Genomic DNA, 27,864 nt, shown 5'->3' with positions numbered 1-27,864 from the left:
TCCCCACCGCCAGAGAACGCGAAAAGGACGAAGAAAAAACTCGATCGTGTCGATTTTTCGGACAGGGTGACCGACCTTGGACAGTTCGACCCTCCTGCAGGGGCTCCTCGTCCTTCGTCAAGGACGACCCTCGATAGGGTCGTGCACGTACCATTTATTTATTCCGCTTCGTTGTACGTTCTCTGCGCCTTGAATCCTCATATCTCTAGATAACTGTATTTAAGGTTAGGTCTGTCTTACTAGGTGTCTTATTTCAATGCATCAGGAAAGGTATTTTCCTTAGCTTCATTCAATCGTGACTGTAAATCGCTGATAGATAGTACGATCGATAAGGTAGAAAGCGATATAAATACACATACGTATGACATCTGTTGTATAATTATCTATTTACCGATTACGTGAATATAGACTACTCGAAAGATCCCTGGAAGGCTGTCGGAACGGTAACCACTCATATACCGCAGCTCGATTGCATCATAACCTCTATCGATCAAGAAGCTAACGATAAGCTTTCGGTTCCAACCTTCCCAACGAGATGCAATTCTTCGAAAAGCTTATTTATCGCGCGAAGAACGATAAGGCGTCGAGAGAGAGTTCGAATAGACCGCGTCGGGCGTTCTCTGGCCATCTATGGACGATCGAGGAAAGCAATGGCGTCCTTCCATTGGCAGCGCGTGTACGTGCACTCCGTCCTCGAGGGAAGTCGAGTTCGTTGAGTGGGGCGGGACGACAAATCGGTGGTTCAGTGGTCTCGCGGTAGTCGAGCTGGTCGGGGTTTGACTGTTCGTTTGGTCCGGGCCTTGTCCAGTACACAAACAGATTGCACCGTTGTTTTCATCTCGAGGATCCCTCGCGGTCGCGTCGGTTAATCCGTCCCGAAAAACGTATCGATCCGCGAATCGAGCGGACACTTTCTCCAGCGTTCGCTGGACCCGTCAAATGGAAGTTGGACGCTGTTTGTGAAACCGCGGATTCTCGTGGACCCCGACGACCATGCACGGAAAGAGGGAGAAAAAAAGCATCGAGTCGAAGAATATGTGATCGCTCGTCTCGGAATCTGTAAGTACCAATCGATGGAACGTTTTACCGACTCGGTCCGTGCGTCGATCGAATAAATACGTTGGATCGAAATCGAGCCACGGGTTCTCTGAAATCTCGACGCGCGAGTGAAAAGATCGGTGCTCGTTATCTCCGGCGCGGGATAACCGTAACCACTCGTAGCGTAAGATACGTAAGCCGAATCCAGCGTAAACAAAAGATAGCGGAGTCGAAATACCCCGAGCACACGACGAAAAATATTCGTTCGAGCGTTAGGACGTGCCCCATCGGGGGAGGCATGAATTATTTATCGAATGCTGTTCCATCGTCCCAGTGGAAGAGGACGAACGAGCCGCGCGTGTCTTGCCTGTACGATACGACCAGAGAGCCTGCGGAGATTCGTTCTCGGTTAAAAGAATGGGTGTGCGGGTACACCCGATCCCGATACCAGTTATCGACTACCCGCACGCTTACACGGCATTAGAACCTTTATCGCCCGCGACGATTGCTTCGTTTAACTTTTCGTACCGTGAGTATTTCCTATCCGTCCCGAGAGAAGTCGTAAAACTTCCATCGGAAGCAGACTCGAGGGAATCCCGTGGCAGAAAATAGACACGAACCAGCCACGGGTCTTTCGACCGGATGGATTACCGTAATTCCGACCCGGCGAATTCTCGTGTCTCCGGATCCGTAACAGAATAGCTTCGTACCTAAGCAGAAACGTTCGTCGCCGCAGACCATTGAAATAAAACGAAAGAAATTTTTGTGAGTCGCGAGAGAGGAGGGCCAATTTTACGAGCCGATTTGGTCGTTGTTCCGTCACGCGTGCTTCTCGAAAACGGTCGTAAATCGTTTCTTCCAGTCACGTACGTGTCGCGTTCTCGCGTCGAACGATGTGTTTTGAACTGGGTTCGGTAACAACGGCTCGTTGTCGGTGTGTAATTCGAGCGTCGAACGCGCCACGGCTCGTGAAAGAACGCTTTTCTCCGCGTTCGACCGTTTCATTTCCACGACGAAAGATCTCCGATGGCAGGGAGCTGGGTTTTTTCGGTGCAAAGAAACGTTTACGAGGTCCGCGTAACGATGTATCCGTGTATATAAGTCGGCGCGGTCGGTACGACTATTTTTCTGCGACGACTGTAAAGGGTTGTTCGACAACCTGTCGCGCGGCGCGCGATCGAGCTGGATAGCAGCACAATACGTGGTCGTACGTGCCACAGGTTTTCACGTACGACAGGTTGGAACTCTATTCGGTGACCGATGAAACAGATCCTCCGTTTGCTTTTAAAATTTTCTGTTGGACTGTTGCATAGAACGTAATTTAAAACTAGCACTCATTTCCATAACCTCGTCCAAGTTCTCGACCATAACCTAAAAATATTTTTGAAAACCCTAAATATTTTCATAACCTCTACAAAGTTCGTTCGTCGTAAGAATTAATTTCTCCAGCTCCTGATCGTATGGTAAATAAAAAAAATCAGAGATACGGTAACGTAAAAAATTTCTCTTGAACGAGGCAATAAGAGAAGAAAAGAAATAGGTCCGCGGCGAAGCGTACTACTTTTCGATAAGGCTTGTCGACCGCGACGTGTGTTCACGTCCGTGGGAAAAATGAGGTCCTCGAAGCGTACGAGTCTATCGTCGCGCGATATGTAAATCGTGGCGTTCGCGGAGCGCGTAGTCGCGAGGCGAAGCGTGCGTCCACGTATTCGTATTCGTGCCAGGCTCTCGTCTTTCCTTTTGGACCGTCAAACGATCGGAGCCAACCTCTTCGAGTGCCGCGCGCGAACCAACGATCCGTATAAGGAGCTGGCCTGCTGCTGCCACTCGCTCTTGCCCGCTCTTGTCCAGCTCCCCCGGGGCACCGTAAACCGCCGCGCGCGGAGTCGCGATTTCGCTCGCCCGATGGGACGACGACGACGATGGCGACCTCGATCCTCTCCGTCTCTCCGCATCACGGTTCCGACGACAGCTATATCGCCAGGCACCAACGGAATTCGCGTCGAGGTGTACGCGTCGCGGCGAGATCGGGGCACACCGACGCCGGTGCATACACGCGCCGCCGTGCAAAAGCCGCACTTTCTCGCCCGCGGCAAGGCAGCCTCGACGTTACCTTGCGTCCCCGAGCCCCGTCGATAGTCGACCAGAACGGACCTACGTGCTTCTAACTCCGGTTCTAACGACACGGTTATCTCAACGATGGTACGCGTAGCTAGAGATGAGCATCGCCACAGCCCCGATAACAGCAATCCTCGACGCGATAACGAGCAAACACCGAAACGATTCTATCTCAACGGATCCCCGCGACTTATCAACCATTATCGCCGCTACCTTGCCTTTATCGTACAGAATTTTCTACTAATAATCGTGGAATACCTCTCGACAACTTCTAATTCGAAACGATAACAGGAGGATTTTCTGCTTAATTTGTAGTCGTTCCTAGAGAGGTGTGTCAGTGAAAATTACATAACCTAAAATTTGTTTCCTTATTCTCGGTAACCCTTGCTTAAATTCATAAATCTCATCCCTGTCTGTTTTATAGTACAAATTTTTATCACCTATATATGGGTGGCGTGACAGTTAAATTGTCGAGACGATCATGACAAGTCCTGCCTCGGACGCATAGACATTCCAAAGATCGCTCGAGGAGTGTACATATGCAAATAGGTCGGTAAAATACTTGTGAGAGAGCATACCCCTCTGATGGCGAGTGCGTCAAGTGTCGCCACAGAAGTTACGTTATGAAAAAAATGTTACGAAAGGAGCAAAGATTTCTAACCTCAAAGGAGAATGCTTTTCGAACGGATTAAAACCCAGGTTCGGTCCTATTATCGCGGGGCGACAGCTACCGTTCGTCGTGCGCGATAACGTTCGCGACCCTTCGAAGAATCCGTCGTTATCGAGGTTTCTTGTCTGCGAAATAACTCTCCGCGCGGCTAGTTTCGCTCGAGCGGTCGTCTCACCTTCGCGACGAGCGTCATAGGTGCCCCGTAATCTCGAGAACGTCCGCGAACGATCGCGCGGAGACAGGGCGACGCCGCTTCTCTTATCGTCGCGACGGATCTTCGGTACGCCTTCCACCAATCCGCTCGCGGTGGAATCTCCCGGTTTCGCTTTCGGCCGCGCTCGGGTTACCACCGAACGCGCCGCGACTTTATCGTGTTCCGCCGCGCGCGGACACTCTCGACCGTTTGCCCGTGATTCGCTCCGCGCGTCCAAAGACCGATGATTTATTGGTCGCGATTAATCGACCAACTGGTCGCCACGCTTCGGGACGAGTCATCGCGCGAAATAAAAAAGCGGGAAACGCATCCACGCGCTTTCTACGACGGGTTTCACGGTTTAGGCCAACTCCAACGTATTCGAAGCTCTTTAAAGCCAGATTTACAGGACGTTGGGCATATTTCGATTTAACCTTGATTTTTGATACGGTTCAACATAAATTGCTAGCAATTGTTTTTTCAATATTTTCGATCGATAATAACAGGGTGTACGGTTCGTTACACGCGTTTAACCCTTTGAGTGCTGAGTACTCGCGGTCCGTACAGAGGTCGCGCAGCTAGCCCTGATGATTGCTGTGGACGGACAAATAGTAATAGGTTATAGTAACGCTTTTGTACGAGATTGAATGATTAAAGAGCGTTATTTTGTAGTATTAATTATTTATTACAAACATTAAAATTTACAATAAATTAGAAAACTAAATATAACAGAAATTATTCATCTCACGCAAAAGTAATTGTATTACTTCTATGCAGGTGATTGAAAAAATTGACAAACGCATATATGCGTCTTAGTCCACACTGCTAGCTTTCTCCAGACGCATATATGCGTCCATAGCGCTCAAAGGGTTAATCGTAGCTATTAATTCATTCGTTGGAACGGATGGGTTAATATTTTCAGCCCGAGGCTCGGACGCCTCAATAACCAGATCCATTGGGCCGTTCGCGAATAGAGAAGTTGCATCAAGAGAGTAATTTATGAATGTCCGGTACGCACGTAGCGGACAAAAATTCTTTTCATCCGCGAACCGTATTTACAAGTCGAAGAGGAGCACCGTTGCGTAAAATCTTGCGTACGAATTACGTTCGATTCTTTCATTTTCGAGGCTATTTGCACATCAGCAAAACTAGAACTTCGATTTTAGACCGTTGAAAGTTACATAACCTAAAATTTGTTTCCTTATTCTTGGTAACCCTTGCTTAAAGTCATAAATCTTGTCCTGCCTGTTTTGTAGTACAAATTGTCGTCACCCATATAGGGGTGGCGCGACAGTCGAATTGTCGAGACGATCGTGACAGGTCCTGCCTTGGAAGCAATATGGACCGTCGCGAGCCTGCATCGAGCAGAGGTTTTGGTATTCCGCGTACGTCGGTGGTACGTGGCCGTGCACGCGGTTCCGTGGGAGATTACAGCCCCCATGTCCCCTCGCGTAGCAGTTCGCCGTAAACCTTTGGACGGAGGTCGAGTCGCGAGATGCCCCCGTTATCGGCGACAAGCGCAACGAACGAGCGATCGACGAACCACCTGTTTCGCTTTGATCTCGAGCTTTCCACTGTCTATCGGGTCCGTGTACGCCGCGCGTGCACAGCGCGAGGATCGACGATTTTCCCAAAGGCGGTCGACCGGCCCGTGAAAAAAATTCAAGCGCGTCTTCGCCGAGCGTCGTGTCGTTCGGCGGCGCTCTCCGTCCCGAGAACCGCGAACGCGGTTGCGTTACCATGTTTGGCGACCCGCTCCCATAAAATTTCTCGTCGAGCCGCTCGCGAGCGCAGCCTACCACACGCGACTACACTTTATTCGACGAACTCGCGCCGGCCTACTCGCTCACCGGCCCGAGATAAATCTCGGCGAAGTTAACGCAAACGAACCGCGCTCGCGAGTGCACCAGCCACACGATGCTTCTATCCGTGGAACTAGAAAACGAGAGACAAGGAGAGACGCGAGCCACACCCTGCCGAGGAGAGTCGCTTGGAAAATCGGCAAAGTCGTCGAGGAGAGACGGTGGGACCCCTCCGGTAATTTGTAACAGGTACTTTTTTTCGAGGTGCCCCAGGTACGAGGGGAAAGCACCTGATCGCCGGTCAAGATATATTTTGCAACCCTCGAACGGAAAGGGAAACGATTTATTTATTTAGCTTTATTTCATTTCAACGGGAAGACTCCATTGGTTACAGAAGAAAGTAGGTTTTATGTACGATGCATTGTGGCGACGCTACCCGCGCTCGCCGGTAGAGGGCTACGCTCAACCTTTCTCTCTCGCAAGTGTAACACCGAAAAGTGTAACATCTCGAATATATACCCTCCTCGACTGATCATCGAATATTTTGGTTTTTCCCCATGTTATGTGGTCATATTTCGATCAGTATAGTATTGTGGCGGCCAAGGCACCACATACGCCTTAGCCGTTCGAAGCCGCTACAATGTATGGTTGCACACGAGACGATGGTTGCACACGAGACGACCAGAGCCGCGTGAGCCGAAAAGCCGTTGTCGTCGTCTCTGACCGTCTTTTGTTTTTGAAGGCCTCTTGGTACGGTGGCGATGATCGTACCAGAGAGTCGAGCGTAACCCGCACCACGAGTCACGTCGTTGTACGACAGCAACAATACAATTGTGCGGAACGGAACAGAGCGGAGTCATTATCTTCCCGATCCCACAGTATACTGAGAAAAGACAAGACTTTTACAATCGAAAGACTGTTCTTTACAGCTGATAATATCGTCTCACCTATTAGAACAAGACTATTATCCGAAAATGGCTTTTTTTACACGAAAACTTAAAATAAGATATCGTGTAATTATTACGTATTCCGTGCATTACTTCCACTTCATTTTCCAACCTTTATAACTCTATACTAATCTCGATACTTTCGGGACTACTATTCAGTATAAATAAGTACGGTTAACCTATTAACGTATAAATTTTTCTCAATTTCTTCCGTCAATGGCGCTTTGTTTTGCCGTTTGACGTGTTTTGCGGTACAATAAATGTTAAAAAGCAAACGGAGAAGTCGACCAACGACCGTGATCTGCTTGCGTCGTCTCCGGAACACGAAGGGGTGCGAAGCGAAGAAGAAAACGATCTAATCTCGCGGTACATACCTTAAGGAGCCTCAACACGATGAGATACTTGCCCCGAGGCACGTCTCGCGACAACCGATGGCTTCGAGAGACCATTTTAGAATCGTTTTCTATGCTCCCTGGCACGATTCGATCACGAGTAGCGATGGGATTCGAAGTACTTCCGATCGAAGCTCGAATTTACACGGCGAAAAATTCCCGAACCTCGACTCGAAGCTCGGGTGATAAACTTCTATACGTCTTGAAACTCTCGAATCTAACGAGACGTTCGAGAGTCGTAAGGTTCGAATCGCGTTCGATACGATTCGAATCTTCGCGGAGTTGAAACCCGGGTCGGATCGAATCCATCGCGAGTCCCACGACGCGGAGGCCCCTTTAAACGTATTTATCGTTCGAGTGGTTCGTTCCTTATCGTCATTGATCAAAGCTTAGCGCGTCACGAACGATAGGTGGAAGGTGCTCGTCGAACCCGTTAACGATACGCGCCTCGAAACGTCGATTCTTTTTGGTCGCGGCGCGTCCCAGCAGCCCATCCTTCGCGCTTCCGGTCAGCGAATAAAACGTGTCGATCAGCTACCGGTTCATTGTGTCACGTAGTCGACCTCGTCTCCAACGGAACGATTCGTCCTTCCTTGTACGGATATCGTCGAGTACAACGAGTATTTAATCATATCGAGGCTCGACGTGATTTTTCTCGAGTCCTTTCTCGATCGATCGATTTCCGTCGAAAGCCTTTCTCCAGCGCCACGGTAAACCGCGTTCGTTTCTAGACGATCGCGAGCCCAGATACGGCGACACCCACGCCTTCGTTCGTGGTAGATCGATGATTCCAGGCTATCTTCGCTGCGCGACGATTAACGCCGGGGCGTTCGTTTATTTATCCAGGCACGCGGTTATCTGTCGCTCGACGGACGAGCGAAAAAAGCGCGGATGCCGGGAACGAACGGTATCGTCGGGGAACGTTGCCGATTTATCGCGCACGGCGAAGCGAACGGTTGTTTCTCTCCTAACGGAGAATCGACTATCGGCTATTCGATGTCCGCGTACGCGTCTCCGCGAACGAATACGGTAAACTGTCTTCTCGTTGGCCTTATTCGTCCGGCTCGTCGGTCAGCGACGGTATCTTTTATATTAATATTACCGGCGTGGATTGCCGCCTCGTCGAACGTGGAATTCGATCGGAACAGATCCCGTGATCGGATAACTGAAATGAAATCTAGGTCTCGACCTTTCAGTTATCCGGGATGTGAAATAACAGGCACGTTATTATTATTTATTCATTCAGGGAGAAATATGACCGCATAACTGAAGCGTCGAGATCTCGATTTCGTTTCAGTTATCCGGGATGTGAAATAATAGGCACGTTATTATTATCTATTTATTCAGGGAGAAATATGACCGCATAACTGAAGCGTCGAGATGTGAAATGATACGTTCGTTATTATTATTTAAAGACTCTTTAGTATAAACAAAAATCATATTCAAGGGAAAATAAAATAAAAGTATCGCTTATGAAAATTAGTAAAATAATTATCGTTGCTAGGGTAGTTTTAGACTTCTTTCTTCCGTAAACCTTACAACGGGTCGACTGTCGCGTAGTATGGCTGCTTCCTTATGGTTGTAATCCTACACCCTGTAACGTACAAACTCGATCGAGTAATTGGAAAACGTACCCCAAAGCCCTCGAAGTGTAAAGGCAATAGTTTGTTAATGGATAGTATTTCAGAACAGATACCTTCGCATTTCTGCAAATTTATTTACAAAAAAGAATTAAAATTCGCAGAGTCCCTTCGCTGAAGCAGGTGAGAGACGCGAGAACGAATGATAAACAGATACAGCGGGCTGGGACTGTCAGTGGGAGTAGGAGACAGCGAGAATGGGTGAGGTACAGTTAACACTAGATCGTCGAGAGCGTTTCGTGCATAATAACTATCGGACGACTATATTGCATTACGTAACTGTACACAGAAGGGACAGTCCTGGAACGACAGCCGTTTCAAATAACACTGTCTTGCAAACTACATAGTCGCTGCTATAATTTTCGATGTCAGATGTTCGTATTTACGGTGATAAAGCACAGATTAAATTCATTTTTAATATTATAAATTTATTTAGTTACCTCTGAAAATTTATGTCGAATAAATTAACTTGTAATACCTTCTAAAATCGAATTATGCATTTTGTAATTGTACGAATGCCCGAAATATAGTCGAATACTCTGGAGGGTGGGTGGCCGCCATATTGGAAGTAAAATTCGACGCAGTGGCGCGTAGCTCGCTGTCGCGGAACCGCGATCGGGGGAACGGATCCGTGACTATTCGCTTCCGAGAAGGGAGAATCGCGAGTATGGCGGCGCACGAAAGCCCCGGCTGCCGGCGATATTTATATTCGAAGAATGCCTTCGCGTCCTTTTAAAGAGTTTCGGGACCACCGTGGCGTTCGTGTATTATCGTGCTGCCGCGAGGGGCTTTTAAAAAGTTTACCCCGCCGAGACCACCGCAACGCGGACCGGAATATTTTACGTGGGACGCGAGGAACGCGAACGAAAGCCGCGGAATTTCGTTCGATAGACGTCGCCCGGCGAACTAGTTGCGTCGCGCGGCCATTAATTTCACGCGAAAGTTGCGAGCGACTCGAAACAAACGTGAACTATCTACGCAACCGATAAATAAAGCATACTCGAACGTCACCATTTCGCGAACCCACCGCATGATCGATTGAAATCCCCAAAAAAAATAATTTCGAAACAGATTCTTTTCTCGACGGGACTCGAGAACTCGTTCGTTTCAGCGAATCGCAGCTCTTTTGTTTCTGTCCGCGGCGGAGGCAGAAAATACGCGTACGTAGCGGAACCACGTGGGTCCGCTGGGGTTTCTCGACGTCCCGTGTCCTCCTTTATCCCACTATCGTCTATTCATAGACGAGAAAGCAAGCTGTCACGGTGACGGACGTTCGAAGACAAAGCGAGCAAAAAGAGAAACGTCGCCCGTCGTCGCGCGTCGTTGAATTTCCAAGGATGCCCCTTATTATCCAGCGTATGCAAACACCGTGTTTACCTGCGCTCGATAAACAGGAAGAAAGAATCTCGATCCTCGTCGTCGCCTTTCGTCGTTCTTTTCACGTAGAAACCAAGAATTTCTTCCAAGCAATCTTTTCACAATTTATTCGGTTCTAATACGAAATGTAGTATTTTCACAACTTTGATCGAGTAAATAATATAGACAACGTCGTTGGTTAGTCGCAACCGTGGTCTAAAGGGCATTTTTATCTGAAATGGGGCGACGCTTCTTGTACTTGCCGCTAGAGGGACACGCTCGACCTTTCTTTCTCGTAAGTACTCGACTGACCATTCATATACATATACACTCCACGACCAATGGCTTAGACAGGGCCTGCTAGAGTTCCCTTACTGATAAGCATACTTAAGCAGACCTCATGACGCAGAAAACGTTCTCTTATAACACTAGATTTATCGAAACGTATCAATTGTGACGAGTATAAGATGTCGTATTTAAAGTTACCAAAACTCAAATATTATTTCTCTGGGTGAATCTAGTGTTAAAGAAAAGAAAATCTTTAACCTCAAATCTTTGGATTGTGGCGCAAAGATGCAACTAGGACGAAAGACGTAGGTGAGGTCAGCGACCTCTCTCGCGCGTTCTTGGCAATCCTTTTCTCGGTCGATTCTCGTACGCGACGCGGTCCAGGCATAGCGACGATTACACACACACCGGTGGCTCCCTCGTTTCGAGTTTCGACAGCGTCTTTTTCTCTCTCGGACCGAACGATCGCCCAGCGGCTTCGATCTCGTTTCGTTCTGGTTTCGCGACGAACGTCCAAACGCCCGTGGCCGGCGCGACGCTATCGGGTCGAACGTTAATTAACAGCCCCGGGAACCGGGTTGCAGAGCACCGCACAAAACGATCGTCCAATTAATCGCGAGGCGTTCGTGGACGAGGATTTTGCAGCCAAAGGAACGATCTAAACCGAGGCAAAGGGTTTGTCCGCGAAGGATTAAATGATAAAAATGTTAACTCTCTCGAGTACTGTGCCCGAGTCATCGTTGACTCCGTCACATTCCTCGTAACACGCTCTCTAAGTCTCGCTATTGCAATTCGCTAATTTCAACTATAGGTTTGCGAGCAAGACAGACAGAAAAGAGAAAAATAATATAGTGTCTTCTTTACTTCTTTATGAGTGTTTCAAAATGGCCGTGTTACAACGTTCTGTATAAAAATATATCTGTATTAGTGAAATGTTAGTACGAGTCACAAATGACTCCGGCACAGGCTTCGAAATAATCGAGGTTTCGTTTTGTTCGTTTGTCCAGGTGAAGAGCCGTCAGGCTGCATCGAGATGGACCAGTGGCCTGTTCGTCTAGCGATCTTGGGGATGCTGGTTGCGGGTCTGCACGCTACCGACGACTTTCGACGCATCTCCTACGAAGGTACGTCCGCCTCGAATTACGAACAGGCTCGATACGCGGTTATCGATCGCGAGTCAGCCGCGATAAGATTTACGCAACGTGATATTTTGCACGTTCGATCGAGCAAGGATCACCTATACCAGTCCCCGTCCTCGCGCCTTTTATCTTATCGAGCAGCGTCCATCGCGAACGGACGTTTTCGAAACGGTGGTCGCCTGAAACGCTTCGCAGAAAACGCGAACTAGTTTCATCGCGAGTTACGAAACAAGTTCAGTTTACGTATCGATACGGCTGGACATTTTAACACTCCACCCGGTTCGACAGGAACTGCTGGGAAATATAAACGGAAAGTTCACGTGATCGATGCTCCGCGGCCACAGATGAGTGGCGCTGCCGAACGTCGCTGCTCAGGGTCGGTTTTAGCGGCCCTTCGGAAGGGCCTCATTAAATAATACAACATTTTGTGGATGTACAAAATTTATTTCACGAGTCATTAGAACATGGTCAATAATATTAAATTCTAACAATTGAAATAAAAAATCAAAATAAATTGCACATAGTAATAAATAGACAGCTTTCCATACCTTAATTTAAATTACGATTTCACACTTAAAGTTACAGAACTCGTACGTATTATTCGTCAGCGACTTATGTTGAATTTTATCGATGCACTCTAATTAATTCAAATCTGACGGGAAACGCGAAGTATAGATATTTATGGGGTACACGTATCTTACCGTTGCTTCCTCCAGGTTTCGAACGATTGGCGGGTGTACTAGGAAATGGGGGAAGAACCAGTCTCCTCTTCCCCGATGATTCGCCCACGTCGATCGTTACTGTTGGGATTCTACGATCGCGCGTGCTCGTCCTTTTCGAGCGCAGAGGTTCCCCCCTTTGCCGTCGCGTGGGTGGCGAGGCAAGGCGCGTCGTACGCGTGCCTATTACGCGATCAGATCGTCAACCGAAGGTTGCGACGACGCGTTTGTCGGGTCGTTGCGTCGTCGTTCGCGTTCCGAAAGAAACGGGGCGTCCTCGAGACCGGAAACCGGGGAAAAATGGATCCTACGGCCGCGGAGGATGACCGATCTTCTCGACGGTTGCATTGTTCGGCGCGCGGGAATGATTCGAGCAGCCGCCGCGACGAGCGTGGGCGTCGAACGTGGCACGCGACGGCACGCGCTCTCGCGACACTCGTTTCGATTTCTCTCTGTCCCCTTCTTGCACATTGGGCTGCTTACGCGATTCCAGGATTATAGCCACGGCTCGAAACTCGACTTCCATACGATTCCACGATTTTAACGCCACGAGCAAAGACGCCATCTTGCGGTTGCGCAACAGCCTTTGTCTTCTAACGCACCTTGTATCGTGAACAAGTCCGGGGAACAATCGTCTGAAGCATCATTTCAAACAAAAGTCTAATTCGTTTCGTGATTACTTTTTTAAAAGAATTTAACCGGTAGCTTTGTTATATAAAATTCTTGCTAGTTAGAACCCCCTTCTAAGTCGTGGAAATTGCTTTTGAAAAGATAGCAGGTACTTACAAGTTATAGTATATTTTCAGGGCAAGGTTTGCTTAAGACGATTCAAGTTACTTTATTTGTTCTTCTTTTATTATTTTTAAATACAAAAATACATTTTATTTATTATGTACATATAACATAGATATCAAAGCAAATAATCCTTGAATTTTTAATACAAAAAACAGTAGTAGAATAGCATTATATTTATACCACAATCATCATCGAGTAAATTCAGTATTCGAAATTCGAATCGTTGGAGATTTTCGTTGGCACTTTTGCATTTATTTTTTGCTACGGTAGCACGTGGTGTCAGATAACAGACAAAGCGTCTGGGAATATCTTCACGCTCTACACGCTTCTCCAATTACCACCGGGAAGGAAGAAATTTTCGTTCCGTCGACAACGAACAGCCCCGTTTCAGTTTGGCGCTAGAAAGTTTACAGAAGCGAAACACGACGCAGGATCGAAGTTTATTTCCTTTCTCCCGCAAGATCGCGAACGCCGCCCGTAATTCATCGGCCTCGAACGTCATCCTACGGTTGGAGCGGTGACTTTTTGAGTCGCGTTTTACTCTCGTTGCGTCATTTCCGCGACGCCGATCCATCGTCGATCGTAGAAAACGCAACACGGAACGACGGGAAACCTGATAAGACAAAGGTGTGTTTTTTGTACGATCGTTGCGCAGTTCGAAATTCCGGATTCTTATTTCGTGCGTCGATCGTGATTTGAGATACGGGGGAAAAATTTTCCCTGCCGTGTTCCGCGTGAACGCGATCCGTGAGAATGGAAAGCCGCGCATTCTTCCGCGCGGCGAAACGAGAGCAAGGTGCGTCGCGTATTCTGCTTCCGGACGCTAAAATAATCATTTATTCGTTTACAAAGATTCTACTAAATAGAATTATTCCACCATTACCGATTTCTCGACGAATTTTTAAATCTGAAATTATACCAACGCGTTCACTGTCCGGTCTCTCAGCGGCGTATCCAATAGCGTGGTGGTGTAACCCATATACGGGTCACAGACAGCGACCTGTTAAACGAAATCTGAATTTTCCTTCGTCAAACCGTAGCATTTCATCGCATCCTGGTTCCACGTGTCTTGCTATTTAGGGAAGCTACTCGACCCGATCTCTCAGCGTCACTCTTCCTCTTCATCTCGAGCATGGTATTCCTCCGCTTCCACCTTATCTGCAATCTCCTGCTCGCTAAATATAAAAAGACTATACGTCGCGTAAACCTGAAATCGAATTTGAATTTCTTTGAATGCATCAAGACGCAGGAATTTATATCGCGCTTTCTAAATAAGAGTTACTATAATGAGAGTCTATTCGACCTAATGGTCGAAAGGAGGACGCGAACGAAGAGTAACGAAGCATTCGCGATGCGTTCGAATCGTCGATTTAAAAGCCACGCCGGGCACTCGCGCAGGAACGCGACGTTCCCGGTGCGCGGAATCGTCTCGAAACGTCCTCGTCGCTTCCGCGTTGTTTTCGAGCCGAGGGTCGTTCTTTTATTCCTGCGAAAGACCGTCTTCGAAGAAAACGCGATTGGCGCCCGGACGGGGGGACATATACGCGCGCGGCGTCGCTCGCGGATCGACGTACCGCTTTTTTCGCCGAGAGCGTCGCGTCGCGTTCCACCGACCGGCGATTGCTCTCTTCTTTTCCACTGTGGCGCGACTGGAGCTGTCGCGTTCCGAGAAACCGGCCGCTCTTTTCATCGGGAATCGTGTATCGGGATCGCCAGCGTCGATTGGTCGATCGATCGACATCGGGAATCGAGTCCCCGTGCGCGCGCATCCTGCCAGTTTTGTTCGATTTCTCGCGCATCGAGTCCCCGTGCGCGCGCATCCTGCGAGTTTTATCCGATTTCTCGCGCGTGTTCCTCGTAGACGACCACGGGCGCGTTTCCTCTCCGGAAGCGTGGACAAAGAAATCCGTGCAGCCGTTCCTGACGAAAAAAGTCGCCTATTGAAAGAGTTTTAATTCTGGAAATATCGCCTGTTAGCACAGATTTACTTTGCTATATTTAGGTTAAAATATCGCTCGGAGTAGAGGCTCGTTGAGTGACGAGCTCGATGATTTTATTTAGGAAAACAAACTTGACCTTCGAAAATAATAATTGCCATTCAAGTTTCATCCAAAAGTCTTTTTCAATAGAACCAGTAGTTTAAAAAATATTTCAGTATCCAGTTTCAACCCTTGACCCTTATATGGACTCTCAAACTCAACAGAATTATTTTACTTAATGTTGATTTTTACAAATTGGTAAATTTATATAACCCTCCATTAGTTAATTATTTTTTAAATTCTTTAAAAAAATGTTGATTTCCATTCAATTGAAATTGAAATTGAGAGTCCCCTCAAGGGTTAAAATGTTATCCTAGTGATTATCAGAGAATAATTATAAGATTCAGTGAGAAGATCCTTACTAGCTTTATAGAAATTTCTGTCTGTATTATTTTAGTGTTATATTTTGTATTCTATTTATATAAGTTTGTAAAAAAAGGGCACTGGCCGGTAAAATGTATTATTCAATGATAGTATTAATAATAAAAGTCCGACTGCGAAAGCGGATCGCGAGGGGTGATCGTAGTCTCGGGACTTCGTTTCGTAGGATCGTCTCGGTTTCCGCGAAACGGAAACGATAAACAAAGAAACGCGTGCATCGATCGGTAGATGGATCGGTGGATAGACGTACGAAACGAGAGATAAAAGGCGCGTCGAACGGAGCGAAGAAGCTGCTGCTGCATCGGGCAAGGGTGGAGAAGAAAAAAGGTTCGCGGGGAGGGGAGGTACGCGTGTGTGTGCGTCGCGAGGGGGAGGGGATCGAGGAGAAAAAGAAAAGGCGGAGAGTGAAGGGAGGATACCCGAGAGGCCTTCGAGATCAGGTTATGCTAACTGGGGCCCGTTCGTCCCACACGTATCTGCTTATAAGCACACGTACGTGGTCGCACGGACGCTGCCGTCTGGGCGTGTAGGTTACGTGGCGTGCGCGCGCAACCGCTCCCCGACACAGGTACACGCGTACTTGAATACGTGGAAACGCGAGAGGTACGACGAACCGCGCAAGCTACCTTTGCGGAATCGTTTCTCCGCGTCGGCAAACCGGCTGAAAAATAACAAGACCAAGACGAACGAAAGAGGAGACGAACGAACCGGCGTGGAAAAAGCGGGAGAGCTAGCCAGCGCTATCGCGAACGACCCAAACCTAACCCCGCTTTCGGACGATTTCTCCGTCGACGAAATACGGACGCTTCGCGAGGCTCTCGTCGATCCACGTATCGCGACGAAACGCGAATCAACGCCGGGGAAGCATTCGACACCGTTCGAACCGAGGTTTCCACGAATCGATGTTCGTTTCTTGCCTTCGTCCTCCGGAGCCTGTCGATCGGAACGCCGCGGCGCGACAAAAAACTGAAAAACCCTCGGAGTAGTAATCCTACACCGAGCGGGACGAGGCGAGGGATAGATCGTTCCTTTAACGTCGCCAAACTAGTTTGTCCGGAAGAGAAGAAAGCTTCGGGGTAATTCTGCTGGTTCGCGGAACGTTGGATCGCGAACAGAACGCGGTGAAAATATGGGGGGGGAAAACTACGGACAGTTTTTCGTCGTCTGTGCCTAAAATTATGTATTCGAAACGTTTTTTTCTATCTTGCAATTGAAAAAACCACGAAGAGACAAATAAGACCGACGTTCTTATGTCTGCTTGGTTGTTTTCAATTGTAAAAGCACACGTCGTTTCGACGCTCGTGTCGCGTTGGGTATCCACTTGTTGAGGCGAGCACATTAGTAGCGCCTCGATTCAAGGCGAAAAATCGGGTCCGTCGACTGCGTCGCGAGTGTTGGAAACGAATTCTATTTCGAGACGAGATCCAGCCATGCGTGAACTATGCGACGAGGAGAGACTTCAAAGCAATGCCGAAGGCGTATCGGTATGTCAACGCTAATGCAACATGGAATTTTTTATAGTCTTCGTCGAAGTAAAAGCACCCGAAGTGGACACGTTTAGGAAATGCTAGTTTTTTTTTTTAATCCTTCTTTTATTTCCTCGAAACGTAGATATCGTTAGCGCGGACCAACCGTCAATTTATTTCTATTCCTTGCTATGAATTAGGGTCGTAGAATTATCAATAGGCCCCGAGAGTATCGAGGAACCGATCGGCGTCGGATCAACGGCCTTAAAACGTAAACGTGTTCCAGATTTGGCGGACACTAGCCTGTTCCAACAAGAGGGCGTCACGACGTACTCCCAGTTGCTGTTCGACGTCGCCAGACAACAGGTCGTCGTCGGTGCACGGTACGTACGGACACTAGGTGGACACCTTGGTTGTTTCTAGAACATATTTTGTCACTGGCGCTTCCCGTACTCGCCGCCAGAGGGCTCGCTCTCTCGCAGACGTTCGACCCACTGTCCGTGTATACATATAAGCTCCTCGAACGATCATCCCATATCCTGTGGCGTGTAAACCAGGATCTGCTAGGATTGAGAGTTGTAATAACCAATTTCGTAAATCCTGTTTTAGCAGTTTCATTTAACAAAAAAAGAAAATTCACGGTGATGGAGCGAAACCGTTGTCTGCAATGCAGTAAATAAATTCGATCGAACGCGGAAACGAGAATCCACGCAGAACCGTGAATCGCGAGCAGTTCGAAGGCGAGTTTGGCGCGTTGCCAGACGTCGACGCGTCGCGCCGGGAAGCTTTTCCTAGGATCGCAAGCACAGACGCCCCAGACGAGAGAGCAGCTCCGTGGTCGAGCCAGAAAGGAGCAACGTTCTTCTTGGCCGTTGGCCAAATTGGTCGTGACTTTGATTCGTTTCGCGCGCCTCCGTAGCCAGCCGGTTCGTTTCCAACGATATTCTCTCGTCGACGAAAACGCCCCGGACACCTTTTGGCGCGCTGTCCCAAGGTCGCGTTCCCGTTCCAGCGTCGTTTCTCTCTTGACGTCGATCGATGGAAATCCGGATCGGTAGGCGGCCAGAGGACGAAGACGCGCTGCGTTTTCCGTCGATCGAGGATCGAACCGAACGTGGAAAGGAGAGTAACACACACGCCCCCGTGGTCTTTCTATTAATAGAAGGTAGTTATTAGCCGCGACCTACGTGCGGGGCTCGCTGGAACGCGAGCTGCTCGCCTTATCTCGGTCAGGGAACAGCTCGCGAATTCGAAAAAATAGTGTTCGTTTCTCTCGCGACGCGGTGGAACGGTTTCAGCAATCTCGAGACAAGCTCGTTTCGTTTCGTTTCGTGTTTCGGCGCGGCGGAAATGAAATTCGCAATCACTTTGAAACTGCGGGGAGAGGGGGGAAAGGAGAGGCGGGCGGCGAATGTCGGGACGGCGCCAGTGTACCCGTGGCGTGTACGCAATCGGAGCAAATCCTAACGCGGATCGATCGATCGATCGAACGATGGGGCAACCGCGCGCGGATCGATGGCAGCCACGTACAGCTGCCAGCGCGTGACGCGAATGCGACGATCGCCGCCCCTGAAGAAACGAAGAGACGAAGAGACGCGGTCGCTTCTTTGGGCTCGAGAGAAACCTGCGTGGCCGTCGATCGTGGTCGTTGGGTTTTGCCTAGAGCCGGGAAGCTGAACGCGCGACGAAGGGGAGGGAAAGCGCGACGGCGCGCGGCGCGACGCCGGCGATCTGGGCGCGTGCACGCGACACGGCGCCACGATTTGCATTCCCACTTTGAATTCCCATGCACGGCAAACCGTGACGTCACCGAAACCGAGATTATCGAAAGCCTACCGCGACAGGTAGATTGGGTAGATTTATTGGCCCGCGATAATAATAACTCCTCGGCGACTCGGAAAATATCGGCTACGAAATACAATGGCGCAACCAGCTGCCCCGGTATTGATAAACTACCGGTCGAGTATGATTCCAAAAAACGCAGTACCGGTAGCAATCTATTAGGACATTCGATGGTTGGTCAACGTATACATAGGAATTGACCTGGGTTGGATTATTATTTTATATTAATAATTGTGGAATATATTCAACCCCTCGACCACTTTGAATCTGAAACTGATAATAGGAGGGGCGGTTTGCTTTATTTTTAATCGTTCAAAACCGTATAATACACTGCAAAATTGAAATTTTTATTTTAGACCAAGTTTCAAAACGGAGACAATGCGTATTCTGGTGGAGAGTATTTAGAAATTGTTCCTTAACCTCGTAAAGTAATACAAACCCCATAAGAAACTACATAACCTAAAATTTATTTCAGTTCTTATTCTTGTAAAATTCGTAAATCATATCGACATCTCAAACTTTAGAATTAATTATTTTTCTGTAGTTTTATAATGAAAAAATCCTGTCACCCGTACGTAGAGGACATGTCTGTCAAATTATTGAAACAACCATAACTGATTCTGCTTTAGATATCTAGACATACAGAGGTCAATCGATGTAGTTATATTGGAATACAATGTTGGTACCATTTATAAGAATGTCAGTTTTGACAGCACTGTTAGAAACTGTATATATCTAAAAAGTACATTATGATAAATTAACCAAAGAAACGTGTCTGAATCCTGCGTGCAATCCTTCTCCATCCACGTCTACTATAAATACCGAGTGCATATTCTAAACTGCTGCGGGAGAGCGTAGCCCTCTGCCGGCGAGTGCGGGAACTATCGCCACCCTTTGTCATGTTCTCAATGTTCAGTCGCAGTTAACATTAAATAAATCATCGGGACGAAACGTTAGGAATATAGGAACGATCCTAAACTGCCGTTGTCTGTCGTGTTTTTAACATAAATTAATTAATTCCAACGCGACCCATACGATTAATCTTCAATCGTATATTAAGTTAGCTATTTTTCTCTTCGATGAAAGACCAGCGTTGTAGCACCCAATTACTAAATCTGGCCATAGATTCTACGTCAAGAATGATTAAACTAATTTCCATACTAAATCTTCGATTGAAAGCGTAATTATGTACTCGCAAATCGTCTTCTCTATCGAATGCGATACGTGATTGACAATACGACGTTGTTGCAGACAGCTCGGTAGCTTGTAATCTAACATTGTTTGCAAGTATGCTATCGAACTCTTTGGATCGAAGATAATACGGTCGATATCTCTATTGATTTCACGAAAGCATACGATAGCGTCGACCTTACAGTACTTGTATTAGAATCGTGTAATATGGAATTGTCGTTAATATATCGTCCGCCGTGCCGCAAGATTTAGGTTCCCTTATCGTTCGTAATGTTCGTCGACGACATTTTGCAAGACACTCGCCGGTAGCAAGTTTCTATTATTCACCAACGATCGAAAGATACTTAAGAAAATAACGTCTAAATTCGACCCGTTAGATCTACAATCTGATCTTATCGGGTTCGAACATTGGTGCGACGATAATATGATATCCTTAAACACAGATAAATGTCATGCTATACGATTTTCACGCGTCGAGTCACCCTCGGTTATTTTCATAAGAACTGGTTTATATCGTCCTAACAATTGTCTTACGTTGCCTCGGCTCGAACAAGATCGCAGCCTCGGTGTCTTACTCCGTTCGTTATTGAATTTCGCTGACCTCGTATAATAAACTGCTCCCGGCTATTCAACGCATCTCTCATAGACGGACTAAACGTAAATATTGCTCGTCTATTATTCTTGCATCCTATCACGGTGTTCCCAATACTCCTAACGTATACTGTATTTTATATAACACATTATTTTTATTTGGTCGTATAGAATATACTAAAAGTGTCGCAAAGAACCGACCGTGTCCAGCGACGATATTAATTGCAGTCCAATTTGCTCGTAACGTGTTATCGAATCAGGAACTTTCCTCCTCTACCAAGTACTATTTAAATCACGCTTCGCGCACTCGGATCCTATAACCAAGATATCCAATATCCAATCTTGTTCGCACCTGTTAGCGAGGAAGTGTATATTACCCCCCCCTCTTCCCTCCTCAGCTCTTTAATAACGTAACGCCAATGTACTCATAATCTAATTCCCGCTCTTCTCGTTTCTTTTTCGTATTACGATGCATTTAAAGGACTCGACCCGTTCGTGATAAATGAAAGAGAGAAGGAGGCGTGTTTCGCCCAACCTAACCTAACCTCGCCTCCTCGTTCCTTTCCAGGATCTCGCGGCCGTAACGAACACCGCCGCGACGCCGTAAATAATTACGTTTATCGCGCGAGCACGCCTCGCCTTACGCGCGATATTTCTGCCCGTAATCTCCGCCGCGTATCTATGGCGCGCGACATCGCTCGACTTTGCCATTTTTACGAGGAAATCTCTCGTCCGTTCGCGGGACGCGTGTAGCCATCGTCGTCCGAGCGAAAAGATGGTCGTAAATTGTCGAACAAAGAGCGTCGTCGCGCGAGGGAGCCTGTCGTTCGTTTAGCGAACAGGAAGCAATCTGTTTCAATGGGACTGCTCGAACGACGCGACGCTCTCGCACGTAAGTACATGTGTACTTACCTACTTGAGTCTACGAATCGGTTACATCCTCTACAAAGGCTCGCGGAGTCTAGCTTCTTCGCGACCGAATTCGTAAGAGAGATAAGTAGGGTTAGGTGTCGGGCTACGCGGTTCGATCGCCGTGCACCGTGCCACGCTTCCATTCCAGTTAAAATAATAATAATAATTACTCGGTCAAAGTATCGCGCGGCGCGGCGCGGCGCCCACGTAGGCGCCGTTTATGCTTCGTTGCGAGTTTCCTGGGGCTAGATCTCGCGACGGCGACGCCGTCCCGTCCCTCTCCGAGCACCGACGGACTTTTCTACGCGTATCCCATAGGCACCGTGCACGTCCAACGCGTCCCACGCGGCCCCTCGACCGGTCCGCAACCGATACGGGACCGGGGGCCCGTTTCGAACTCAAAGACGTTCGCTCGACAGGCTACGGGGGAACTTTCGATTCGAACGGACGACGACGACGGACACAGGGATTTTCTTACGAAAGAGTCTCACGTTTACGCGCCGTTTACGCATCGGTCGTTGGTCGTTGGTCGTCCCCTCGTTCACCGCCATTACGACAGTAACAACCTTTCGTTTACTCGATGTACAGACAATAACCTGGCCCAGTCACGCGTCTTCGTGTGCCTCCACTGCCGAAAGGCGATTCACTCTCCTACGCATGCCCGGTATTCGGAACGTGATCGTTGGTGTTTCCATCGATTGTTCAACAGATGTCGCTATTACGTAACGGTCATTATCGACCGAGATTCTACCGTAAAAATTCTGTCGAATGTAGTCTTACTGGTAGAATGTACTTTTTATTAAATGATACGTAAAAGGTACATCTAAAGCTGCGTCCCCACTGGGTCGGCACGGCTCGGCATTTGCCGATCGGCACAGCGTTCGGCAAAAGGCGGCAAAAGGCGGCACAAGGTGGCACGGCCGTGCCACTGCTATGCACCGCGGCAAAGCCATTTCTTTGCCGACCCAGTGGGGACACGGCTTAAGAGTTCAGTTCTGTCCTCTAAGAGATCTGTTACAAGACTGTGACTTCAGCGACGAACTCTTATCTTTCTATAATAAACACCATTGAGTTCGTATAACCCATGGCCAAAACTCCAGACACATACAATCGTCACTGGAGATGATTTTTGTAACAACGCGAGACGGTTAGGAAATCCAACACTGCGTGTTTCGAAAAGCCAGGAAGCGTTCGAAGAATGTTGTCGTTTGCAGGGACAATCTGTACCGGTTGACGCTGACGTCGTTGACGGCGCTCGAGCACGCTGGCTGGCCCGCGCCGGAGGACAAGACGAACACGTGCCAGAACAAGGGACAGAGCGTGGAGGACTGTCGCAACTACGTGAAGGTGCTCCTGAGCAATGGAAAGAGCCTGTTCACCTGCGGCACCTACGCCTTTAGCCCTTGGTGCACCTGGAGAAAGGTAAGTGTCGCGAATCGACGCGCCAGAGTCCGCCGACGGAGAGACCGACAGAGCGTTTTCGTAGATCGAGAAGATCAGCAAGGTTACCAGCGAGATGTCGGGCGTCGCGATGTGCCCGTACTCGCCGCACGCCAACGTCACCGCGCTGTTGGCCAGAGGGCCGACCGGAGGCCTCTTTACCGGCGCGCTGACCGATTTCTCCGGGGCGGATCCCGCGATCTGCAGGACGCTCGCCACGCCAAACCTGCGCACGCATCAATACGACTCCAGGTAATCGACCTCTAAAACCACTAGGCGTTCCGACGCTTTACCGACCAGTAACCGGATAACGTTGGAGTCACTCGAAACTCGCGAATCGTTTCCAGGTGGCTGAACGACCCGCAGTTCGTCGGGAGCTTCGAAACCGAGGACCACGTTTACTTCCTGTTTCGCGAATCCGCCGTCGAGTACATCAACTGCGGCAAGGTAACCAAGAGCAACGGGGATCGACGCGGCGTCGCGTGTCGTTACGAATGTTAAACGGTGCGTTTCCGGTTTGTAGAAAATTTACTCGAGGATAGCGAGGGTGTGCAAGAACGATCGCGGCGGACGGATCATGATGAAGGAGGTTTGGACGACTTTCAGCAAGGCACGGCTGAATTGCTCTTTGCCCGGCGAGTTTCCCTTCTACTACGACGAGATTCAAGGCGCGGTCTATCATCCGGAGGAGGGCATCGTTTACGCGACCTTTACCACTCCCGTGTAAGTACCGCGAAAAAAAGCTGCGAAATCGTTCGTCGAAACTCTTACCGATCTTTTATGTCTGCTCGCTTGACGATCGACTGGGATTGGGAGGACCGAGAATGGTAGGTAACGGTTCGAAATTTTGACGGGCTGCCGAGAGAGGGCGCGCGCGGGCGCGGGCGTGGGCGGAGTCGGACGTTCGCGTGTCTTTCCTTTTTCTTCGTACGCGAAAGAAAAGGTCCGACTTCGGCCTTTGGTCGTTGGTGCTCCCCGATGAAACGTTGAACCTCGCGTTATATTTTTAGCAACGGTATTGCCGGCTCGGCGATTTGCGCGTTCAACATGTCGGCGATCACCGCCAGCTTCAACGGGCCTTTCAAGCACCAGGAGAACTCTGGCGCCGCCTGGGAAAGGAAAGTCGTGTCTCACCAGGACAGACAACGGTGCGAATCTTCGTCGAACGTCGCCCCTCATCAGATCATGGACAACCAGAGGTATCAGTTGATGGACGACGCCGTTCAAAGCACGATGCTCGAGCCCCTTCATACCGCCATACTGGAGAGATTCACGCTCATCGCGCTCGACGTCACTCCGACCAAACTGCACCGCGGCGTCACGGTGCTCTACGTCGCCACCGACGCTGGCATGATCAAGAAGATCTCGGTACTGCCTAGAAATCAGGAGACCTGCATCGTCGAGGTCTGGGGCCCCATGCCCTCAATGCCTCTCACGTTGCAGTTCTTGAAGGACACGCAGAGTCTCTACGTCGGCATGGAGGTCGGATTGGCCAGGTATGAACAAACTGTCGTCATTAAATACCTTATTGTCTATGTAATATTCAATTGTATTCGACATAAAACACGTACATTAGACACGAATAGAATGCCAGTAGATTCCCGCCAATTCCACCGCGCAGCTTCTAACCTCAAAAGTTTCCTTCGTCGTAAGCAATTTGGACGTTCGAAAAGAATATTATCGTTAGAATTTTACGGTCCATGTTGATAGTGTTATGAATATAATTATAACCTCCCACATCCACCATTTATCGTAGCCATCACAATCACGATATACGCAGCAAAACTGCCTCTATATACCTTATTCATCATAGCTCTCACGATTATTCTTAGGCTACATCCACTCTTAACAATAGAAACAGTAATTTCATTATTGCATCCTGGGTCACTCTGTTGGAAGACGCGAACCATAGCCAGCGACCATAAATTTCGAATCGTTTTTAGGGTACCGACAGCCCAGTGCCATCGACACCGAAGTCGCCAGGCCTGTCTGAACGCCCAGGAACCGTACTGCGGTTGGAACGAGCACCTGATGAAGTGCGCCCCGATCCCGAAGCAGAACCATCTGGGGAACCACTGGCACCAGGAGGTCACCAAGTGTCCGGTGCTCACGGACCCCGTAGATGGCGGTTGGAGCGCCTGGAGTTCTTGGTCGGTGTGCCAACATGGCGCCGCGGAGCACGGTCATGCCCATTCCTACTCCCACGCTCACGGTCACTCTCATTCCGAACATTCTGAGGTTAGTCTCATCGAACAGCAACGAACCGTTACAACGAATATGGAACGGGAAACTGATCGGTGAATTCTTTTCCGTAGACGACGACGGACAGTTGCCAGTGTCAAACGCGCGAGTGCAACAACCCACCGCCGCAGCATGGCGGTGAGAATTGCTCGGGGGCGAAAGTCAGGGTGACCAATTGCACGGTGCACGGGGGATGGACGGCCTGGTCGGCTTGGTCCGCCTGCTCGCAGACTTGCGGCTTCGCCATGAAGACCCGACGACGCTCGTGCACGAACCCTGCACCAGCATTCGGAGGGCGAGTCTGCGTGGGCCACGATCACGACGATATCGTTTGCATAGACCTACCGCCTTGCCCTACGCCCGCGAAGATCGCGCCTCCTCCGCAAACCGGACAGTGGTCCTCCTGGAGCAACTGGAACTCTTGCTCTCGGCCCTGCAACGGCGGTAAGCGACCCTCTTTAATTCCTAAATCTTGTTCATTTCTAATTCTTGTGTTTAGTTATCGACGAACGTATGTTTCCTTCAGGTATACGAATACGGAAGAGAACGTGCGAGAGCCAGACCCAGCGGAAATCCGGCACCGTCGAGTGCAACGGTTGCGACTTTCAGGTAAAAATCAAGTCCTCGAAAGGGTCGTTCCGCGAGTTACGGTTCCGCTGAGCTACGTTGTCTCCTGTTCAGGTCGAGGAGTGCAATACCCATCAGTGCGTCGAGACGAAGAGATACTCGGGATGGACACCGTGGCTGGCGACTAATACCACTACTCAACAGAGTGGGAACGTCGGTTACGTCGGATACGTCGAGAAGCGGTTTCGATTCAGCTGCCGGGCCCAGACGGACGATCCGTCGAGCGTCAGGGTGCAGCTGGCCAAAGAGGAGAAACGTTACTGCAGAAACGACGGCTCCTGTTTGAGGGGGAACGCGAATCAAAATGGGTACGGGGACGTGGCTGGCGAGAGCGACTGGAGCGAGTGGTCCTCCTGGCGGGCGTGCGATCGCCCTTGCGGAGGAGGCTCGCAACTCAGGGTAAATTCTTGTGCAACAAGTTACTTGCGGAAGAGTTCGAAACTGTGGTTTCTATCGCGTTTGCTCGTTCGACAGGTCAGACAGTGCGAGTCGCCGCCGTGCGAAGGCAGCGTGACGCTTCAGACCAAGGTGTGCAACACGCATCCGTGCAGGTCGAACTCGGTGGTTGGAACGAATGGAGGAACGGGCGCGGAGGGTCAGTGGTCCTGTTGGACCGACTGGTCCGAGTGCTCTGCCTCCTGTGGCGTCGGTGTGCGCACCAGAAAGAGGGAATGCTTGACCGTGGAGACCTGCGAGGGTCCTCGACTGGTCAGAGAGACCTGCGAGATGCCTAGCTGCGAGTCGCTACTCGGCTGGGACTCCTGGTCACGGTGGACGCCTTGCGACGCCGACTATCAACAGCATCGAAAGAGACAGTGCCTTCGTCACGGCAACGGAATGTGTCAGGGCTCCAACAGGGAATCGCGCGACTGTTTGCCCGATTGCACGGACAACGGTGAGTCCTCGTTGGCCATCGATACGTAATAATAATAATAATTCCTTATGTGACGGGTTAATACAGAGTTGATCTCTCTTCCAGACGTGAACGTCATGCAATCGAGTATGGAACGCTCTGGAGTCACGATCGGGGCGGTGGTTGGCAGCTGCATGGTCGGATTCCTCGTTGGGCTGGCACTCATGGCGGTCATGAGCTTCTGCTACATGAAACGGCGACAACAGCGAGCACCCGGAAGCCCTCACTACGTCAGCAAGCAGAACCCTTACGTTACGGTTCCGTTAAAAGAGGTAAGAGGGACAGTAACTATAGAGAGTTTGATGTATACCATTTATTTTGTCATTTGTACAAGCTCCTTTCGACCAAACATGAGTTTAGTTTCCTACATTCGCTCGACCCATTTTTAAAATAATATACTTTGTTATCCAAGCACGTGTAGAGAAAGATCTACGTTTTACTACCGAGTATAACGTTCCGTTTTGTCTTTTAATTGCAAGATATCAAACTCTTATGAATTTACAATTTGCCGGTCTATTTCAGAAGGCTTAACGAGCGCGTTTCACTTTGCAGGTTAACGCTAAGCGACAGCCCAGCTTCTCCGGCAGCACGAACGGCAACGGGACGCTCCGGGCGAAGAACAACCCCAACGTGAACGGACTCGGTAGTCCGAAACTGTATCCGAAGAGCCTCGATTGCGAGTCCGCCACGTTGAAGCGCAACAGTCACGGTCAGCAACACATTCGAGTCGACCTGGACCAAGACAAATACTATTGAACGGGGAAGCAGGCAAAGTTTATTTTTCCCGCGAGAACAACCGACGCTACGAAGACGAGATCGAGCCAGTGACGAAACCGGACGAAAAGAACGATCGGTGTTTCGCGAACGGACAGCGAGGCCATCGTCCGTTCTCGTTACTTTGTGCGGAGGTTGGAACGTTGGAGGAGCCAGCGACGAACGATCCTCCGACGAAAGGATCGTGTTTGTAATATACATACTCGGACACACGTACCTAGGCGAGCCGCGTGACGTATACAATACGCGAGAGAGAACATATTACAGATTTTTATTTTAAGGTAAAGATGACCTCGAGTTTCATATCGAACGATTTTTAGTGCCATTACGTGTAAGAATCGAATTGTACC

The 27,864-nt window shown here is 49.1% G+C and overlaps 1 protein-coding gene across 1 annotated transcript; it reads left to right on the top strand.

Moving 5' to 3' along the window:
- The first annotated feature begins 758 nt into the window (after nt 1–758).
- LOC122394846 (semaphorin-5A) lies at nt 759–27,501 on the top strand. Its single transcript, XM_043391994.1, has 15 exons — nt 759–1,059; nt 11,452–11,568; nt 17,270–17,366; nt 22,734–22,941; nt 23,006–23,211; nt 23,307–23,406; nt 23,483–23,682; nt 23,970–24,455; nt 24,903–25,197; nt 25,275–25,644; nt 25,727–25,809; nt 25,882–26,226; nt 26,302–26,722; nt 26,807–27,012; nt 27,293–27,501. Exons 2-15 carry the CDS (start codon nt 11,478–11,480, stop codon nt 27,494–27,496), a joined length of 3,312 nt encoding a protein of 1,103 aa, XP_043247929.1. The 5' UTR covers nt 759–1,059; nt 11,452–11,477; the 3' UTR covers nt 27,497–27,501.
- The last annotated feature ends 363 nt before the right edge of the window (nt 27,502–27,864 follow it).

Source organism: Colletes gigas, unplaced genomic scaffold (assembly GCF_013123115.1).
Source record: "Colletes gigas isolate AHSC1104 unplaced genomic scaffold, ASM1312311v1 Colletes_gigas_Sc00004, whole genome shotgun sequence".
In the NCBI taxonomy this organism is placed as follows: domain Eukaryota; kingdom Metazoa; phylum Arthropoda; class Insecta; order Hymenoptera; family Colletidae; genus Colletes; species Colletes gigas.
This window is presented reverse-complemented; position numbering and strand designations above follow the sequence as displayed.

Coding starts and splice junctions, on each gene's coding strand:
- LOC122394846 (XM_043391994.1), top strand. CDS start 11,478: ATGGACCAGTGGCCTGTTCGTCTAGCGATCTTGGGGATGCTGGTTGCG. Junction 11,569..17,269: donor TCGACGCATCTCCTACGAAG/GTACGTCCGCCT, acceptor AACGTGTTCCAG/ATTTGGCGGACACTAGCCTG. Junction 27,013..27,292: donor TTACGGTTCCGTTAAAAGAG/GTAAGAGGGACA, acceptor TTCACTTTGCAG/GTTAACGCTAAGCGACAGCC.